Source organism: Salminus brasiliensis, chromosome 9 (assembly GCF_030463535.1).
Source record: "Salminus brasiliensis chromosome 9, fSalBra1.hap2, whole genome shotgun sequence".
NCBI lineage: Eukaryota > Metazoa > Chordata > Actinopteri > Characiformes > Bryconidae > Salminus > Salminus brasiliensis.
In genome coordinates this window covers 25,172,795-25,192,953 of record NC_132886.1, presented here as the reverse complement: position 1 = coordinate 25,192,953, position 20,159 = coordinate 25,172,795, and the positions used below count along the sequence as shown (strand labels likewise).

Below are 20,159 nucleotides of genomic sequence, written 5' to 3'. Positions count from 1 at the left end.
ATAATTATACCTATTAACAAATTTGTTAATATAATACTAAATGATACAAATGTCTATTTTTTGCTTTTTTTCCATTTCAGAGTTAGTTGCAGAGGCCTCACCTGAGAAAACTCTAGGTAAAGTATTTAATGATGTGATTCTGGGGTGATGCCTTTATGCCCACACCGATTACATGCCTGTAAACTCTGTCTTTCCTCCAGAACTGTCTGCAACAGAAAGATACCAAGGAGAAGAGTCAGCCCTAGTGCAATCTGAAGAATTTAGTATGTTACTCTCTTTTAAATTAATTTACTTGTACATTATTCAATCATATTTTGTACTGCCGGTTTCTCTCAAATCACACTGGTCATTTTTAAATTTAAAATGTAATTGTCACATTGACTTGCAAACCTTTATTGCCAAGATTCCACACCAGAGGATTCACCAGAAAGTAAAGCTCCACCACAGACTGAGCCTGAACACACAGCAGAATCTGTATCTCCACCTAAGACTGCATCTAAGACATCTGAACCTGAAGCTGCCTCAGAAGCAATAACAGAGTCTCCACCTGGGCAGGAATCCACACCAGACGTTACAGCAGAAACAGAGGGTTGGTTTAAAATACCTCTATGCTGTTGAGTCCTTACAGGCTTGTCTCTCTGGGTTAACTGAAAGCTTTGTATCTTTTTCAGCAGCCAAGAAGAAAAAGCCAAAATTGTTCAACAAATTTGACAAAACAATCAAAGCTGAGATCAACGCAGCTGAGAAACTGCGTAAAAAGGTGGGCGGTATACATGTTTCTTTGGCCAGGAATAAAAATGTCTCTGATAAAAAGGGAAGATGAATGTACTATGATTGTGCTTCGCTTTGATTCTTTAGGGAAAAGTTGAGGAGGCTATGCGTGCCTTTGAGGCTCTTGTCCAGAAATATCCTCAAAGTCCCAGGAGCCAGTATGGCAAAGCACAGGTAACAGTGTTTTGATGAAGTTGAAATCACGTCAATCATCTCTCATAGGTGAAATTCAACTGGAAATACGAATTCTAGCCTTCAGCCATAACATTAGAACCACTGACTTGTAAAGTGGTCTGCAATGGCACCTGCTAAGAGGTGGGATATATATAAATTAGGCAGCAAGTGAACAGTCAGTTTAAGCATAAGAATCTGAGCCACTTTGACAAGGGCCAGATAGTGATGGCTAGACGACTGGAGGGTCGTCACAGTAGACCCAATGTAGCACGCATTGCTAAAAGGTTAATGCTGGCTATGTCTTGTAGAGTCTTGTAGGGGTTTTAATGTTATGGTTGATGTTGGCTGATGGTGTATGTAAGAAATACAATGATTGGAACATGCAGTTTGTACTGTTATTGACTTAGCAATTGACTTCTATGAATTAAAAAAATAAATAAACGGTTGTGAGTAGACATATAAACTAAGTATTTATCTATGATTAAAAAAGCAAAAGTGCTTGAGTGTGATCAGTTATTTCTTCATGTCCAGACTGAGGATGACATGGCTGAGAAACTGCGAAGCAATGAGATGCTACTGAAGGCAGTAAACACTTACAGAGAGGCAGCAGAACTTCCAGACGCCCCCGCAGATCTCATTAAAGCAGCACTGAAGAGACGTGCTGACAGACAACAGTTCTTAGGTTTGCACATGTGACCAGACAAACTCCCATATCCTCTTACACACATCTTCAGGGTTTACTCTAAAAGATGTGTCTCCTCAGGTCGCACAAGAGGCTCCTTAGCTACTTTGGAGAAACTTGTGCAGATTTTCCCAGAGGACGTTGTCCTGAAGAATGATCTGGGGGTGGCTCATCTGCTGGTTGGAGATAACAGCGGTGCTAAACGGGTTTATGAGGAGGTGAGGGCTTTTGGGGTTTTTTTGTGTCCTAGTTATGCTGAGACGTTAAGACTTCTAACATGATTTTCATTGGTTTTAGGCTTCTTTTTCTTTATTCATTTGTCATTACTGCATATCCTTTACGCCCTTATTCTACTGCTATCTGCTGTTGACCAGAGGAGGAGGAGTTTCCTTTCTTGAATCTTGGTTCCTCTTGAGGTTACTGTCTCATGCTGGGGGAGCTTTTTCTCAGGGCTCACAGCAAAGCTGCTGTCCTTTGTTAAAAGCACTTTTTAAATGAACTCGACCTTATGTGGTTTTTATAAGACACCGTCTCCAGAAATGAACACAAGCATTGCCATAGGTCAATTGGTGCTACTGTATTTAGCTGTGTAGCATATACTTGCATTGTGTAGCATATATTTGTCCGTTTCTATAGATAACAGTATGCCATAGAGTGCCAGGAACCTGCTATTGCTCTGGCCAGATAACAGGCCTCTCTAAGACAAGCACTCGGTTGCTGCTCAGATGATGAAACGGTTGTCTGACTTTCCCTTTTGTTGGTTCTCTTCAAAGGTTCTGGCTGTGGCTCCAAACGATGGATTTGCCAAAGTGCATTATGGATTCATCCTTAAATCTGAAAATAAGATTGCAGAAAGCATACCTTATCTCAGGGTAAGACTTTTGGTTCTAAAGATAGATGCATTTTTTCCACACACTTAGTCTTCAGTTCCAGTTTCCAGGTCTGAATTTGTTTGTGTTCATTTAGGAGGGTCTGCAGTCTGGGGCACCGGGTACTGACGACGGGAGGTTTTATTTCCACCTCGGTGACGCCCTGCAGAGAATGGGAGACGCGAATGTAAGTTGTTACAAAGAAAGAAGCCACTTCAGACACTTAATCACAATTCCTAAAGATGACTGGTCCAGATGAAAGTATTGAAGTGTGTGCATGTGTGTGCAGGAAGCATATGACTGGTACGAGACTGGATACCAGCACGGGCATTTTGCATCGCTGTGGCAGCGATCGCTTTATAATGTGCAAGGACTGCAAGCTCAACCATGGTGGACAGCCAAAGAAACTGGATACACCGACCTTGTCCGGGTAGGGACTGAGGAAGAAACACTATGTTTGGAGAGGGATTATATACTACATATATCAGGCAAATCCATGTTTTGCATAAAACAGGTTCTTCATACAAATAGTTTGCTAAAACTATCAAATTTACACCAGTCAGCCATAACATAACAGGTAAAGTGAAAAGCATTGATTATCTTCATCTACAGTGCCATTTAATCTACAGTGTATATCCCAGTACCTGGAGGAGATGTGTTAAAAGCAGGAACAGCAGACAAGCGTAAGGAGTTAATAAAACTTTTCTGTGGTTAAATCTGAGATTTCCCATGTAATAAGCACCTAAGGCTTATTGATACAGTCCATGGAAGCCCCGGCTCACAACTTGCAGGACTGTTGACGTCAGGTCCAGATACCACAGGATGCCTTCAGAGGTCAGAGTGCATGCCTCGAATGCTAGGATCTGTTATAACAGCTTAAGGTGGACCTATTCAGTATTTAATGTTATGGCTGATCATTTTATACTGTTAAAACAGTGAGTGATAACATTTATACAACGAAGACAGGACATGCAATCATTTAGCATTCAAACAGTCAAACATTTAGCATTTGAGATAAATATATTCTAATATTATTAGTTCTTTGGTTTGTGTGGGGGTGGTTGGGTGCACCACAGGTTACATTTCTGTTACTGTGAATAATCAAGTCTGTAGAAGATGGTGACCTGATCTCCAAAACAGAAAGTTCTGAAGAGACTGAGACTGAAGCTCTCTTTCCAACATTTTAAGCAAGATTAGTGTATTATTTATGTTTTAAACAATTTGTGAGTGAAAAGAGGAAAGGAGCACTATGAAAATGTTTGGGCCCCCTTAAAAGATTCAAGCTCTCCACTAACTTTTCACATAGTCTAAGACCTTAATTAAAGTTTGTTAGGACAATGGCTTGTTCAGTTATCATTATAAAAGGCCAAGTGATACAAACTTCAAAGCTTTCTAAATATTCAGACTCCTCACACCCTGTCCCAACAATCAGCAGCCATGTGCTTCTATATGTAGCTGCCTAGCAGTCAGAACATTCAAATAACTGATGCCCACAAAGCAGGAAAAGGCTATGAGAAGAGATAGCAACGGAATATGAGGTAGCCGTTTGCTCAGTTCGTAATGTTAATGACCAATGACAGTTATAGGAATGGTGGAGGTCAAGTTGAGGTTTGGAAGACCAAGAAATCTTGTGGATGAACCTACAGTAGAGCTTTTAGCAAGACCCCCACTGAAGGGCTTTTAGCTGCTGGAGTGGACGCATACAAGCTGCGATACTTGCCAAAGGGTGTTCCTAAATATGATTATGCCTAGACACACAAACTTTTAAGCAAATGTTTGTGCCCAACTATTCAGAGTAACATAATTTTAGACCATGTGTGCCTAAAAAGTTACAGGTTTAGATGGCTGCTGTTTTACAGCTATTTTGAATTGTATTACGCTAAATACACGTTTAAAAGGATTTAGCCAAAATTCATCACGTTAGGTGATGGAGTGTTTCTTGTAGATGTGTTTATGTGTTTATTCTCTTCTTGTGTGTAGATGCTGGAGCGGAACTGGATGACCATTAGAGATGAAGCTTTAGCCGTGTTGGACGCTAGGCGTGGACTGTTCTTGCCAGAGGATGAAAATCTTCGAGAGACAGGAGACTGGGGCCAGTTCACACTTTGGCAGCAGGGTAACAGACATGCAAACCAAGCAGTCACTGTACACTTGTCCTCTCAGTGAATTATATATGCATTTAAAAAGCATAGTTCATAGCTAATGCATTCACATACCAGTGTAATATTAATAACTAGTAGAAATATTTCACACTATCCTCACAAAAACACAAGTGTACATCACAGCTGTTTCTCTTTTGCAGGGAAGAAAGTCAGCTCCTCCTGTCAAAGTGTCCCTAAAACCTGTGCTTTTCTGGAACGTTACCCAGAAGCCACCTCGTGCAAGAGAGGACAGGTAAAGTTCCTTGAAATAGAATTCCCAGCTCCCTGTGCTCCAACTACAGCCAATTTCAGACTCTGCTGGAGTGTTGTGTAAAATTCCCTAATGCACTGTCCTAAAAATGAGCAATTAAGCATATGATTTGGAGAGCACTCATACTGTTAAATTAGACATGTGTGTGGTTCATTTTTTAAATTAAGATTAGGCTGACAGAACTAAGTTACTATATCTGTCATTTCTATGGTAAAAAATCACTGATGCTTTATTTGACCAGTTAAGTGTATTACACCTAACTGCAATTTTCCTTTTATTTATTTCATTGCAGTGTATGTGGCAGGATTAGTTTGGTAACAGTGCAGGAAAGGTTTTCTTCTTCCATGAAATATTTGTGCAGGTTTTGCTGCACGGTAGAACAGTGCACCACCACTCCAGAGCCTGCAAAAAGTCCATACAGCTGTGTCCATACAGTTGTGTACATCTCATAATTCCCTACACCCTGCTAATTGTGTCTTTCTGCTTGTTTTTTTCCTTCAGATAAAGTTTTCAGTGATGCAGCCTGGAACACATGTATGGCCTCACACCGGACCCACTAACTGTCGCCTGCGCATGCATCTGGGCCTCGTCATTCCCCGTACTGGCTGCAGAATCCGCTGCACCAACCAGACTAAGTGAGTAAATTGCAAGGATATGGGCCATTGTGGAATAAGGAGGAACACTAAAAACAATTGCTTTAGTGCTAGCAATGTTGTAAAACAAATAGTCCTGGTTCTGAAATTTGATTGACAGTTAAATTCTGCTGAATATATTAAGGTATTATAGGATGGATTTTTGGATGAATTGCTGTTTTGTAAAGCAATAAGCCACTCAAGGCCATGTGTCATAGTCATTTTAACATAGTTTAAAGGCGATATTCAATAGACCCTGAAGCAAAGAGCTTCTCAGGTATTGATGCTTTAGTACATGCAGGTCAGAATACTTGTGAGAATGCTCCACCAAGCAATGTTGTAGTCGCAACAGTATAACAACACTGTTTTGACTGAAACCTCTGTATATATGTGTATTACAGGGAATGGGAAGAGGGGAAGGTTCTGATATTTGACGACTCGTTCGAGCACGAGGTCTGGCAGGAAGCGGACACCTACAGGCTCATCTTCATCGTGGACGTCTGGCATCCAGGACTCAGCCAATCACAAAGAAACTCACTCTCACCCATATGAAGGTCTTATCCAATCACAAAGTCTTATCCAGTGTTACTCAGAGCTTTCAGCCAATCTGAGTGACTTTGTTTTTAGGCTCTTGGCCAATCACAGACGACTTCTGACCTCTGGCTGCTCTCTGGTACTGAACAAAAGGCCACATGAATGTACACTGTTTTTTTTAAATAACTCTGGGTGATTTGAGTGTGATTCATGAAGAACATATGGAACGGACTTGGTCAATGCATCATCTGGAGTTTTGAGTAGAAAAATAGGTGGATTATAGTGAGGGTTTAGCCAGTTTTCATCTGACATTCCAGGAATATGGGTTTAATCGGCTGTATTTGATGGTTCGGATTCCACACGTCATTTTGGGATGAGAATTAGAAATGAGAGGAAGAGTGTGAACAGGCATGAACAGGCTGCTGTAAAAATAAAAGGAGAGTACTGACGATGACCACACATTAGGGAGAACTGTTTCCTCCACAGCTGCAAGCACCGTGCATTACTGTATTATATTAGAAATATGCCACTTAAGAGGTCATAAGCAACGTTTTATGATGATATGAAAATGATGTGACTTAACATTGCACTAAATGCCTCAAGTGTGTATGTATGTATGTGTGTATGTGTGTGTGTGTGTATAACTGTATGTGAGAAAATCATATTAAGTGAGGTGCCATTTATAAACAGTGCCTTATACCCAGAAAGATATCCACTACCCATGCAAGGCAAACCTAAAGTGAGTATTATTTTTGTTAAATAAAAGAAATGTATAATGTAGTTTGACTGCAGTTGTCCTGGGCTCTACCTGTGTGGACTCAAGTTATTCAGAAAGCAAAGGTATGTTTCTTTAAGGTGGATGGGGAAAGATTCGAGAGGATATTCTACTACAAATATGCCCAATCTTGGTCTTGGAGGTCCACCACCCTGGAGAGTTCTGATTCAACACATCTGATTCTAATGCTCCTGAAAGTCTTTGTTACCGTTGGAGATTAGGGTTGGGGTTGGTAATTCTGCATGTTTGTAGATCTCCAGAACAAGGACTGGACACTCCTGTTCTATTTGGTCTCTTTGTTTCCATTGCTTGGTGGCTAAGGACATGGTTTTCAGCTCCAGTCCTGGGGACCTTCTGCCCTGCATAGCTTCAGGTGTTCCCTGCCCAAACATACATAATCCAGATTATAAAGCAATTCAAGTCCCTTGTTGGTTCGATAAGGTTTGTTGGGACTAGCTCAGAGGTGGAGAACTCTGACCCTAGAGGACCTGATTCCTTCAGTTTTGTGGCTTTACAGCTCAAGCACACCTGACTCAACTCCCCAGTTAGTTGCCAGGTTTAGTATATGGATTAGAGCAGGGGAATCACCATACAAAAAGTAGACACACTGATGTTTTTGAGCTGCTGTTGAAAACAACACTATGGCTCCTGGGCTCCCACTACAGTCGGAAAGTGTAATTCATGCTTTGAGCCACCACTAAAAAAAAGTATTTTCCTGAAGGAGCTGAGATACAAAACGTCACTGAAAGTGAAAGAATCATGTCGACTGGCGTGGTGGAGTAATTCTCCTGAGCGTTTTTCTCTAAAGTTACATACTGCAGTTAGCAGCATGTAGAGCCTGGAGTAGCAATGGCAGCAAGGCTGCTTTCCCAGCATCAGCATGAAGGTAAAGATGCTACATAGTGTTGCTTTAAATAATTACAGGATATATAAATATATAAATGGAGTTATGTAATAATAACAAGGTTTGGGTTAAGGACCATGCCCAAACTCCTCCTCTCCATTACTATGCACACTATAATACCGCTCCTCTTCCCTCCCCACCCCTTCTTGGGACGAAAATCCACACCCCCACCACCACCACCCCCTGCTCCTCTTGATGATCACCACATTTTGTTAAATCAGGTTTATTTCTCCATGAGCACAAACTGAGATATTTATATTAAGCAAAGAGTAAAAAAAATCCTAATTAAAATAATAGATTTGTTCAAATGCAAACTTCTTTCCAGTGTATGTAGGACTGTAGTTGTAAATTAAGGCGTTCTGCTCCTCTTCTTGGCTGGTAAAATTGTGAAGACTCTTTCTCGCTGTGAAAGAGAGGAAAACACTTAATTCAGACATCAGTGCTGCAGATTCCTTATTGAAGCACGATCAAACAATACTCTTTTATTCCGAATACAATTATTTACCCCAGAACAGAACAGCCGGTTAGGAGGCATGACTAAAAGTGCAGGGTGTTGAATATGAATGTGTGGTACCTTCATTGACAAAAAAGTGGGCCATGTAGAAAGTGGTTTTGATGGCAGAGGGTGTGTGAGGGATGTACGGCAGAGTCCACTCAAATGCGTTTTTCTCTGGGTGCCACTGGGTTCCGTAGATCGGATAGTCATATGCTGTGTCCGAGTTAAAGGGACATTAGAAGACATTAAGTACAGCAGTTAACGAACTGGCAGTGATTAATCAGCGGTTTCCAGGATGATGATGCTAATGCATATCATTCCTGTCATGCAAAAAATCTTTTTAAATGCCAGAGTGACTCAAATCTTAGCAAATTTTCTCCCATACTGTGACTCATCTGAGTGAAACACTCAATTAAGTTACAATCTGATGAAAAGACAACGATTCTTAACTGAATTGATTCTTTTAAGTTTAAACTCTGTTAATAATCATATCACTCCATTACTAGCAAAAAAAAAAATACTAATCCTTCCAGCCCTAAATGCATTAATAATAGGCCTGTACTATGAAATCGTACACTACAGGTACATCTGCATGTTCTCACCCTCCACTGTGGACACAAACTCATTTTCTCCATCTGTGTTGGTGCTCAGAATTCGGTAGAACTTTTTCAGCTTCTCGTTCCCCCTGAAATTCTGTCATGGAGGAAAAACAAAGACATGTGTTGATTATGATGCTTCTGCTGACAAATGCATTAGTCCAGGTCATTTTATTAGGTAAGTGTTAATTAAGCATCTATCGGTGGTACAGCAGCATGATCAGATTTAGTGTTCTACCTCGGTGGTGATGCTCCACTGATGAGAATTCTCGGTGAGCGGTTCTTTAGCCAGGACGGTCATCAGGTCTTCGGGAAAGTCCTTAAACATTCTACTGGCCTTTATCTCTAACACCACAAAACAACAACAAACATCACTGTTAAAGTCATTACTTGAGAGATTTTGGATGATGGAATTTTACAACTGTCCAATTAAATCAAATGACTGCTTGCGGGTGGAAGCTGTCTCAGAACTGGCTGGTTCTGGTCTTCCCTTGCACTCACAGTGTGGTTTGTTTGTTCTGCTATGTATACCTTTACATATAGTCACTGTCACGCAAACCACATATCTCTATTTTTGCCCAACCAATAGAATTGGACCAATAGAAATGCTCCAAAATGACCTTGAATAAAACCGTTTTACACTGAAAGATAAAGTTTTTCTTCTACTGTAAAGTTCCCATTCTGGAGACATGAGGGTAGATTGACAATACTGTATCTGTTGTTTTTAACGTTGTGAACCATTCGCAGCACTTATGTAATTTATATTAGAATACTATTAGTATAATCAAATGTTCTGCTTCTCTGAAGTTCAGGAAATCAAGTGAAATATCAAAAAGTCAAATCTAAACATCTGTCCATTTTCAGCAATGATCTACTGATATCAATGTGATTCCAATATTATCGTACAGCCATCCTTAATTAGGTCTTAAGGGTTAATAGTTTAAATGATTAGAAGCTGTAATTATTCCTCACATATTAACAGCTTTAAAGGTAAAGGTGCACATATTTCTCACTGTTCTATGTACTCTCTGCATTTTACCCATCTGTGGTAGTGAACACGCACACTAGTGAACTAGTGGGCAGAGAGGGTGAAGAGCCTTGCTGAAGGGCCCAACCGTGGCAGCTTGCTGAGCCCCGGTATCGAACCCCCAACTCTATCATTAATAGCCTGGAGCTCTAACTGCTGAGCCACCACTACCTTTCATTGGACATGAGTATTAAAGTACTCATTATCTTGGTAACTCACCTGGGGTGAAGTCCAGTGGTAGAGCTACACCAGTAGTATTGGTGTGGGACAGTAATAACTTCTCGCTAGTCAACAGGGTTAGCTGCTCAAAGCCCAGACACGTCCCCAACACAGGAAAATAATCACCCTTTGACTTTGCCTGTCAAAGTAAAGATGTTTCACCATCAGTTTCTTTCAAATTAGAATTAAAATCTTTCACCCAACAAATCTGATTAAAAGTCTAACCTCCAGAGCGAGTCTGTAGAAGATACCAGCTGCCTTGGCATAGCCAGAGGAAACAATGTTGGCGCTACCTCCAGGAAAGAGGATTCTGCAGAGAAAATAAACAAGGGTCCTTAAAATACAGAGCAAAGTCATCACAGTGAAACAGGCATTATTGCTGATGCTCACTCACCCATTTATGGATTTGAACAGCCGGGTATACTCCTCCTCAGACTTATTGATCCTGACGACGTGAAGAGAAGTCGGTCAGCGGATTTGCCAGATCACTAAATTGCATCATTTTACAACTGTGTCAAGAAGAAGCCCCAGCCAAAGTCACGGCCCAGGTCATGGCTGTAAATCTGTGTACCCAGCCCAGGCAAGATAGTACGGATAATACTTTAATACTCACTTAACTTAAAATCAGTATAACCTCCATTTGAAATGTTCACTGAGGACAAATAGAAACGCAACATTTTTGTTTTTGCTCCCATTTTTCATGAGCTGAACTCAAAGATCTAAGACTTTTTCGTTTCAGAGAATATGGCAGTACATCCAACCGGCCTCACAACTGCAGACCGTGTGAAACCACACCAGTCCAGGACCTCCACATTTAGCATCTTCACCTCCAATTTCGACTGAGACCAGCCACCCGGACAGCTGCTGCAACGATCGGTTCACATAACCAACGATATTCTGCACAAACTGTCAGAAACCGACTCATCACCATGCTCGTCGTCCTCATCGTGGTCTCCAGATGACTGCAGTTCGTCAGCGTAACCGACTGGAGTGGGCAAATGCTCACATTTGTCACGCCACGGATGAATCCCGCTTTTCACCGTACAGGCCAGATGGCAGACTGCGTGTATGGTGTCGTGTGGGTGAGCAGTTTGCTGATGTCAACACTGGGAATCGACGGGCCCATGGTGGCGGTGGGGTTATGGTGTGGACAGGGGCGCATTTTGTGCCATTCATCCATGACCATCACCTCATGTTGCACAGCCGTGACAATACACGGGCCCATGGTGCAAGGATCTGTACACGATTCCTGGAGGTGTGTTCCAGTTCCTGACCATATCCAGCAACTTCACACAGCCATTGAAGAGGAGGGGACCAACATTCCACAGGCTACAATCAACAACAACCTGATCAACTATGCAGGGCCGGCCAAAGCCTTTATGAGGCCCTAAGCAGATGTTCATTTGGGGCACCCCGTACCACCACCTCAGCACCACATGCTTCATCATTTTAGAGGGAGAGAGATATTGTGCAATACGCTGAAGCGCCCGGGCTTTTATTGACCACCTAAGCGGCGCAAATCTGCATATGCCCAACAGTGGCAGCAGCCAACAGCAGAAACTGAACCAGGTATTGGTGTGCCAACTATGAAAATAAATTCATATTAAAAATGGCTTTTACCTGTGTAATACCATTTCATTTTATTATTCAATGTTTTACATTTTTTTAAATATGTATTTTTGTTTTATGATATCTTGGTGCTCTTGAGGGTCCCCGGGTGGGGTTGTGGCCCTAAGCAGCTGCGCAATTCGAGTATGCCTTGGGCCGGCTCTGACTCTATGCGAAGATTGTGGTGTTGCACTGCATGAGGCAAATGGTGGTCACACCAGACACCGACACCACCCCCGCCCCAGACCCCTTCCCCCCAATACAGTAAAAGTAAACTGCAGCTTTTAGAGAGGCCTTTTATAGTGGCCAGCCTAAGACACACCTGTGCATCAGTCATGCTGTCTAATCAGGATCTTGATATTCCACACCTGTGAGGTGGATGGATTATCTCGGCAAAAGAGAAGAGCTCATTAACGCAGATTTTGACAAATTTGTGAACAAAAAGCGAGCGAAAAAGACCTTTTGTGTACATAGAAAAGGTCTTAGATCTTTGAGTTCAGCTCATGAAAAATGGGAGCAAAAACAAAAGTGTGGCGTTTATATTGCTGTTCAGTGATTAACTCAATGTTGTACAACTGTACTTTAGACACTGGGGGCACTTCCCTTATCAACCTCACACACATGTCTTACTGGACCTCATCCGAGAAGTGATCACTGGAGTTATGGCCATGTAAGTGAGTAGTTCAAATACCAGATATACAGTTTACCTCCCATCCCAAAAACAGGTATTTGGTCAGGTGATGGTCATTTCTTTGGTTTAACACTGGAGCTATCTGAAGCCAGATTTGTGGAGACAAACTTCTATGAGCTGTTAGCTGCCTTGTAGCTCAAGTTCCAAAAAATAAGAGGCCAATTTCAGACACCAAACATGTTTCATCTGATTGACTACATTTGAGATAGAAGGGAAGCTGGAAGTGTGGCTCTTCAGTGTACTTACATGACTGGAACGACTCTTGCTCCTGCAGACTCGAGATATTTGACATAGGAGGCAGCGATGTAAGCATTTTTGCCAGGTGTGGGAGCATACACCTCCTGAGCGAGAACACCTGGAAGGAGAGAGTCATTCATTGGACAGTTCTAGGCCAAATCTGGACAGTTCTGCACTGACTGAGTCACAGAAATCCAGGTTTGTGAAATTAACCTTTAACACCGTTTCAGACAGTTTACTGTACCTATCACCGGCCTGTCGTTTCGTTGGATTTCTGCTCTGATGACAGCAGAAGAAACAGCCTGGAGGAAAAGCCAAATACACACTACTCCGTAAATGCGGCTCATTCTCCTTCGCTCCCGAAGCCAAATACAACGTTGTGCTGAAACGCGAATCGAGTCCTTTAGAGCGACTCTTTTAGGTGAGTCGGTTCACAGGAACACCCGAGTAAACGGTTTGTTTTGTCGTCAAAAACGAGCACAGCCTTTCTAATAGAGCTGAGATGTTTCCCGCGACGCCTTCCTTGTTGTCCAGACTGTGAGTGTTTCACCATTTAGCAAGAAGTCCCGTCAGCTGACACACACTTCACAACACACACACACGACCGGCTGCATCTCCCTCGCTATGGCTGCGCCTCACCGCTGCTTCCTCGTTCGTGACGTTTCAGGTGGGCGGTCCCTCAGAGGTAAACAAACGACGTTCAGCCTCATTTACTCTGGTTTCTAATGAGAAATGTCCAATAACTTTATTAATATTTTAATAATATCCATAAAATTAATCTTGAAAAATGAGAAATTTCCCCCAAGATTATTTTTATCTCCCTAATAAAGAACAGAAACTGAAGGAAAGCTTAGTTGTTGTACTGGAAACAAAAAAAGAAGGATATAATTTACTCTTTAGTCTATTTTATCAAAAATAAATAAATAAATAAATAAATAAATGTACTTTCTGTAGGCAAAATTAGGATTTTTCTTTCGCTTTCTATACACCAACATCTTTAACATACACAACCAAAGCAAATACACAAAAAAGTCTTCCTTTTATTTTATTTTTAAAAAATCTGTTTAGTATTGCATGCCTTATTTACTAACTTGAATGTTTATATTTGCATATTGTAACCACTATATATATATATATATATATATATATGAAAAAACATCTTCATTTTGTTTTCTCCATCATTGTGAACCCTGCAGCTGCTCTGTAAACTGTGTAAGTAATAATATAAATGCCCTACATTACTCAGAAAATCTCTTATTTTACAATAACTTCCATTCAGAGTTAAGGCCATTTTTGTATTTTCCTGTAAAGTCACCATTTTGGAGATGTTTTACAAATCAGCATGATTTGAAAGCTGATAATTTGAGGTAAGGATCATTCATAGTGTTGCTTTAAATAATTACATTTATAATAATAAATGTAATAAATAAAAGTTTAGGACCATGCCCAAATGGGAGGTCTAACTTTGGATCCCATCAGCTCAAAGCCCCCCAGAACTGCAGCCCAAATTTCTTAAGTTCCTTGTCTTTCCCTGGTTCCACACTTCGCAAAATGTATTGTAGCTTAACACAAGGCACAAGGACAATATATTCTCAATGTTACGCAGTTTTCAAATAATCATAGAAAAAGTTTATTTTGTAAAATCAGGTTTATTTCTCCAAGAGCACAACCTGCATGACTCAAATGATCTCAGTTCAGTTCAAACTGAGATATTTACAATAAAGCAAAGGGCAAAACCCTCCTAATTAAAATAATAGATTTGTTCAAATACAGACTTCTTTCCAGTGTATGTAGGACTGTAGTTGTAAATTAAGGCGTTCTGCTCCTCTTCTTGGCTGGTAAAATTGTGAAGACTCTTTCTCGCTGTGAAAGAGAGGAAAACAACACTTAATTCAGACATCAGTGCTGTGGATTCCTTATTGAAGCACGATCAAACAATACTCTTTTATTCCGAATACAATTAAGATAGTCCTTTATTAGTCCTGCAGTGGGAAAATTCCCAAAACTACCAAAGAAACTTAACTTAAAAACTTCTAAATTGGAAAAAAGTTAGAAAAAAGCTCAGAAGTGAGCAGGAGCTGCTGCAACAGGCTGCCACCTCCGCGGCGCCATCTTGAATCTCCATTATTTACCCCAGAACAGAACAGCCGGTTAGGAGGCATGACTAAAGGTGCAGGGTGTTAAAGATGAATGTGTGGTACCTTCATTGACAAAAAAGCGGGCCATGTAGAAAGTGGTTTTGATGGCAGAGGGTGTGTGAGGGATGTACGGCCGAGTCCACTCAAAGGCATTTTTCTCTGGGTGCCACTGGGTTCCGTAGATCGGATAGTCATATGCTGTGTCCGAGTTAAAGAGACATTAGAAGACATTTAGTACAGCAGTTAGGCCTGTGGCAGTGATTTGGATGATGATGCCAATGCATATCATTCCTGTCATGCAAAAAACTTGTATCTCCATTTTTGCTTTTAATTTATTTGTAATCATCAGATCATTCCCTTAAAAAAATAGAAACGTTTCTGCCCTAAATGCATAATGTTTAATTAATAATAGGTCTGTACTATGAAATTGTACACTACAGGTACATCTGCATGTTCTCACCCTCCACTGTGGACACAAACTCCTTTTCTCCATCTGTGTTGGTGCTCAGAATTCGGTAGAACTTTTTCAGCTTCTCGTTCCCCCTGAAATTCTGTCATGGAGGAAAAACAAAGACATGTGTTGATTATGATGCTTCTGCTGACAAATGCATTAGTCCAGGTCATTTTATTAGGTAAGTGTTAATTAAGCATCTATCGGTGGTACAGCAGCATGATCAGATTTAGTGTTCTACCTTGGTGGTGATGCTCAACTGATGAGAATTCTCTGTGAGCGGTTCATTTGCCAGGGCAGTCATCAGGTCTTCGGGAAAGTCCTTGAACATTCTACTGGCCTTTATCTCTAACACCACAAAACAACAACAAACATCACTGTTAAAATTGATGACTATAGTGTATTTTACACTATCAAATCATCATATCAAATCATGTTTATTTCCACATCACATCAGCTCACATCACATTTCATTACATTACATTACATGCACAGTCCCACATGGTAGTAAAAATACAAGTATATACAAAATAGAAATACAGAATATACACACATTAACTCTATACATACTCTCTATGTATATTTTTAAAGTATTTAAAATGTACAAATTTTTTATATATGATCTGTGAAATGTTTACATTACTACTTACATATAGACGGCCGTGAGGCACTGTTACCCGAGGGAACTCCACAGCATGTAAAGCAGTGGGGGTTATAGCCTATTTCTTTTTAGGGGTTTGATTATGTTTTTGATTAGGGAGTTAGGTTATGTTTGTTGTATTTTCTTTTCTTTGCTTTTTTTTAAGGTTAATTTAGTTTGGGGAGGAATACTTTGTTCTATTTTTGGGCTGAGGCCATCCCTGAAGTCTTGTTCTTTCTTAATGGCAAATTAATAAAATAAAAAAAATAAACTGAGCTTGGTATTTTGGTGTCTGTGTTTGGTCTGGTGGGTTGAGGTTTGAGAAGGTTGGGGAGACACTTTATGTGTTGCGGCTGTAATGATACATTATATTATGATACAATGATATATATATTGGTATATTGAATATTATGACCACCTACAGAATAGTGGGAATAACCATCCTTGGCCTGGAAGACTCTAGCAAGAAGTTGTGGCATGGGCTGTATTAGCTGATGGAAAGTGTTCATTATAGAAGTTAACTGGTCCACATTAGTTCGACGATTGCTCTGTACCACTCGCCAGATGCGTCATTACCTTCTGGCATTAATGGGGCCCCACTGTTATGGTGTTGGGAGTCACTCAGTAGTCCATTCTCAGTACACCTTCACTACAACATCTCTAGAACATCCCATATAGTTAGAGTTTTTTTGTTTTGTTTTGTTTTGTTTTCCAAGATGCTACAACCCTTCACCCGGTACCTTCTCATGCCCTTTTGTGAAATCATGTCCTTTGCCCATGATGATCGATTTGCACTCTGACTGGTGTGCTTGCTTATTTGTATAGGCAGCAGCATTCGGCATCTTTTTACTCCAAGCCAGGGGTGGTCATAATATTCTCATATGACTGTGTGTGTGTGTGTATATATATATGTATATTAGACAATATTGTATCTGTTGTTTTCAACATTGTGAACCATTCACAGCCCTAACGTAATTTACATAGTATACTTTTAGTGTCATCAAATTTTCAAGAGTTCAGGAAATCAAGTGAAATATCAGTCAAATCTAATCTGTCCAATTTCAGCAATGATCTACTGATACCAGTGTGATTCCAATATTATCATACAGCCATCCTTAATTAGGTCTTAAGGAGCTTTACTTGCTTATCTTGGTAACTCACCTGGGGTGAAGTCCAGTGGTAGAGCTACACCAGCAGTATTGGTGTGGGACCGTAGTTTCTTCTCGCTAGTCAACAATGCAAGCTGCTCAAAGCCCAGACACGTCCCCAACACAGGAAAATAATCACCCTTTGACTTTGCCTGTCAAAGTAAAGATGTTTCACCATCAGTTTCTTACAAATTAGAATTAAAATCTTTCACCCAACAAATCTGATTAAAAGTCTAACCTCCAGAGCGAGTCTGTAGAAGATACCAGCTGCTCTGGCATAGCCAGAGAAACTGATGTTGGCGCTACCTCCAGGAAAGAGGATTCTGCAGAGAAAATAAACAAGGGTCCTTAAAATATAGAGCAAAGCCATTGCAGTGAAACAGGTGTTATTGCTGATGCTCACTCACCCATTTATGGATTTGAACAGCCGGGTATACTCCTCCTCAGACTTATTGATCCTGAGGATGTAAAGAGAAGTTGGCCAGTGTTATTAAGATTTCACTAAATTGCATAAACCGTGTCAAGAAGCCCCAGCCAAGGTCACGGCTATAAATCTGTGTGCCCAGTCCCAGCAAGACCCTAGTGACTCTACTTTAATACTCAGGCTCAAAGTCAGTATAACTTTCATTTGAAAGATTTGTCAACAAGCTGAATCAATGTTGTACAACTGTACTTTAGACACTGAGGGCACTTCCCTTATCAAACTCAAACACATGTTTTCCCTTAACAAATCAAATATACACAGTTTTACCTCCCACCCCAAAAACAGGTATTTTGACAGGCGATTTCTTAGTCATGTCTTTGGTTTGGCACTGGAGCTATATATATATATATATATATATATATATATATATATATATATATATATAGGAATATATAGAAAATCTTTATGGAGACAAACTTCTATGAGCTGTTAGCTGCCTTGTAGACACCAAACATGTTTCATCTGATTGACTACATTTGAGATAGAAGGGAAGCTGGAAGTGTGGCTCTTCAGTGTACTTACATGACTGGAACGACTCTTGCTCCTGCAGACTCGAGATATTTGACATAGGAGGCAGCGATGTAAGCATTTTTGCCAGGTTTGGGTGCAGACACCTCCTGAGCGAGAACACCTGGAAGGAGAGAGTCACATATAGAGATCTCTTTATTGAGGAAATTGCAGTGTATGTACTGTGCAGCCAATTTCCGGAGCAGCCTTCCTCTCACTGCAGGACATCTACAGGACTAGGGTCATCAGGAGGACCCTCAGCATTATCAGGGACACTACACACCCTCAACACAGCCTCTTCACGCTCCTACCATCGGGCAGACGCTACAGGAGTGAGTCCAGAACAGCCATTTCTATCCACAAGCCATCATTATATATACATTTATATGTATACATTTATATATACATTTATATGTATGTATGTATGTGTATATATATATATAGGTGGTTGGTGTGGCGCAACAGATAACACCACCACCTACCATTGTGTTACAACAACACCATGTGGGAGACCAGGGTTTGATTCCCGGTCTGGGTGACTGTGCTGCGCTACACCAATAAGAGTCCTTGGGCAAGACTCCTAACACTACACTGGCCCACCTCTGTAATACCAGTAACCTTGTAAGTCGCTCTGGATAAGAGCGTCTGCTAAATGCCATAAATGTAAATGTAAATGTAAATGTAAATATATATATATATATATATATATATATATATATATATATATATATATATATATATATATATATGTAGTTTGTACTGGCTGAGTCACAGAAATTCTCAGAAATACTCACCAGACTAAACAACACATCTTGTAATGGACTAAAGCCAAAATTACTAACACTTTTTTTTACCGTTTCAGACAGTTTACAGTACAGTACTTTACCTATCACCGGCCTGTCGTTTCGGTGGGTTTCTAGATTGATGACAGCAGAAGAAGCAGCCTGAAGGAAAACCCAAAAACACACTACTCCATAAATACGGGTCATTTTCTTTCGCTTCCGAGACCAAATAAAAGGTGTCGAAAATGTTAATAACGGGAGCGAATCGATTCTTTTTGAGCGACTCTTTTGGGTGAGTCGGTTCACAGGGACAGTTTGTTTTGTCGTCAGAAACGAGCACAGCCTCTCTAATATAGCTCACCGCTGCTTCCTCGTTCGTGACGTTTCAGGTGGGCGGTCCCTCAGAGGTAAACAAACGACGTTCAGCCTCATTTACTCTGGTTTCTAATGAGAAATGCTGATTAATTTTATTAATATTTTAATAATATCCATAATTTTAATCTTGAAAAATGAGAAATTTCCCCCAAGATTATTTTTATCTTCCCAATAAAGAACAGAAACTGAAGGAAAGCTTGGCTGTTGTAAATACTGTACTGGAAACAAAGAAAAAGAAGGATATAATTTACTCTTTAGTCTGTTTTATCAAAAATAAAATAAATAAATAAAATAAATCATTTTACTTTCTGTAGGCAAAATTAGGAAATATGTAAAAAAAAAAATCTGTTCAGTATTGCATGCTTTATGTACTAACTGGAACATTAGATTATACATTTGTTGTGTATCTAAACTATGGAACTATAGCTATATTATTTTTTACATTTGCACATCTCAGTATTGTAACCACAATTTATTATTATGTGTTTGTATAGAAAAAAATATGCAAACACAATAAATCGTGGTTACAATATTGAGTAGTATATACTGTAACAGGGCCAAAAATACAGATATTGTCAGTCACTTTAAGTTAAAGGCACACTGTAGTTGAATTAATGGGGGCGTTGGGCTGGAGTGGGTTGTGGGGTCTTATCTGTCCCATTGATTTTGTACAAGCTTAATAAACACAAGCTAAAACTCACTGTTAGCTAATGAACAATCTACAGACTAAAGCATGCTGAACCAATAAATACTCAAAAGGCACACCCTATGTTCATCAGTAATCTCATTAGAGTTCACAAGCAAGCTGTTTCAAGTAAAAGTATTAAAAAATATATGTATATAGTACATATTCATGTATTGAAAAAGGTGGTTAAATAAAAATAATTATAGAGCAAATGTAGTTCTTACTGGTAAACATAGAACTTTATATTCTTACATCTAAGAATTGAAGCTGCACATGTCATTTACTGAATAGAAATATGCTAGTAAATATAAGTATAATAAAA

General features: G+C 40.1%; 3 protein-coding genes across 4 annotated transcripts in view; 1 reads left to right on the top strand and 2 right to left on the bottom strand.

Annotated features, from left to right (window-relative positions):
* The window catches only part of LOC140562378 (aspartyl/asparaginyl beta-hydroxylase-like), a 32,098-nt gene extending 25,238 nt beyond the window's left edge, over positions 1-6,860 (top strand). Inside the window, exons 8-21 of one of the 2 annotated variants that reach the window (XM_072687990.1) lie at positions 81-116; positions 201-263; positions 404-589; positions 675-760; positions 859-945; positions 1,477-1,627; positions 1,709-1,845; positions 2,401-2,499; positions 2,594-2,683; positions 2,786-2,926; positions 4,477-4,612; positions 4,799-4,890; positions 5,410-5,543; positions 5,942-6,860. In XM_072687990.1, the coding sequence (XP_072544091.1) occupies positions 81-116; positions 201-263; positions 404-589; positions 675-760; positions 859-945; positions 1,477-1,627; positions 1,709-1,845; positions 2,401-2,499; positions 2,594-2,683; positions 2,786-2,926; positions 4,477-4,612; positions 4,799-4,890; positions 5,410-5,543; positions 5,942-6,092 (1,589 nt within the window). In that variant the 3' untranslated portion in view covers positions 6,093-6,860. Of the gene's footprint in view, positions 1-80; positions 117-200; positions 264-403; positions 590-671; positions 761-858; positions 946-1,476; positions 1,628-1,708; positions 1,846-2,400; positions 2,500-2,593; positions 2,684-2,785; positions 2,927-4,476; positions 4,613-4,798; positions 4,891-5,409; positions 5,544-5,941 lie in introns of both variants that reach the window. The other variant, XM_072687989.1, reaches the window with a different exon arrangement.
* A 1,100-nt stretch (positions 6,861-7,960) lies between these two features.
* LOC140561663 (gamma-glutamyl hydrolase-like) lies at positions 7,961-13,267 on the bottom strand. Its single transcript, XM_072686894.1, has 9 exons — positions 12,872-13,267; positions 12,637-12,745; positions 10,486-10,536; positions 10,317-10,401; positions 10,092-10,230; positions 9,084-9,190; positions 8,852-8,942; positions 8,328-8,462; positions 7,961-8,156 (listed from the first exon to the last, which is right to left on the bottom strand). Exons 1-9 carry the CDS (start codon positions 12,972-12,974, stop codon positions 8,035-8,037), a joined length of 942 nt encoding a protein of 313 aa, XP_072542995.1. The 5' UTR covers positions 12,975-13,267; the 3' UTR covers positions 7,961-8,034.
* A 1,012-nt stretch (positions 13,268-14,279) lies between these two features.
* On the bottom strand, positions 14,280-19,098 carry LOC140561662 (gamma-glutamyl hydrolase-like). Its single transcript, XM_072686893.1, has 9 exons — positions 18,882-19,098; positions 18,011-18,119; positions 17,412-17,462; positions 17,243-17,327; positions 17,018-17,156; positions 15,458-15,564; positions 15,226-15,316; positions 14,829-14,963; positions 14,280-14,490 (listed from the first exon to the last, which is right to left on the bottom strand). Exons 1-9 carry the CDS (start codon positions 18,982-18,984, stop codon positions 14,369-14,371), a joined length of 942 nt encoding a protein of 313 aa, XP_072542994.1. The 5' UTR covers positions 18,985-19,098; the 3' UTR covers positions 14,280-14,368.
* Positions 19,099-20,159: the final 1,061 nt, after the last annotated feature.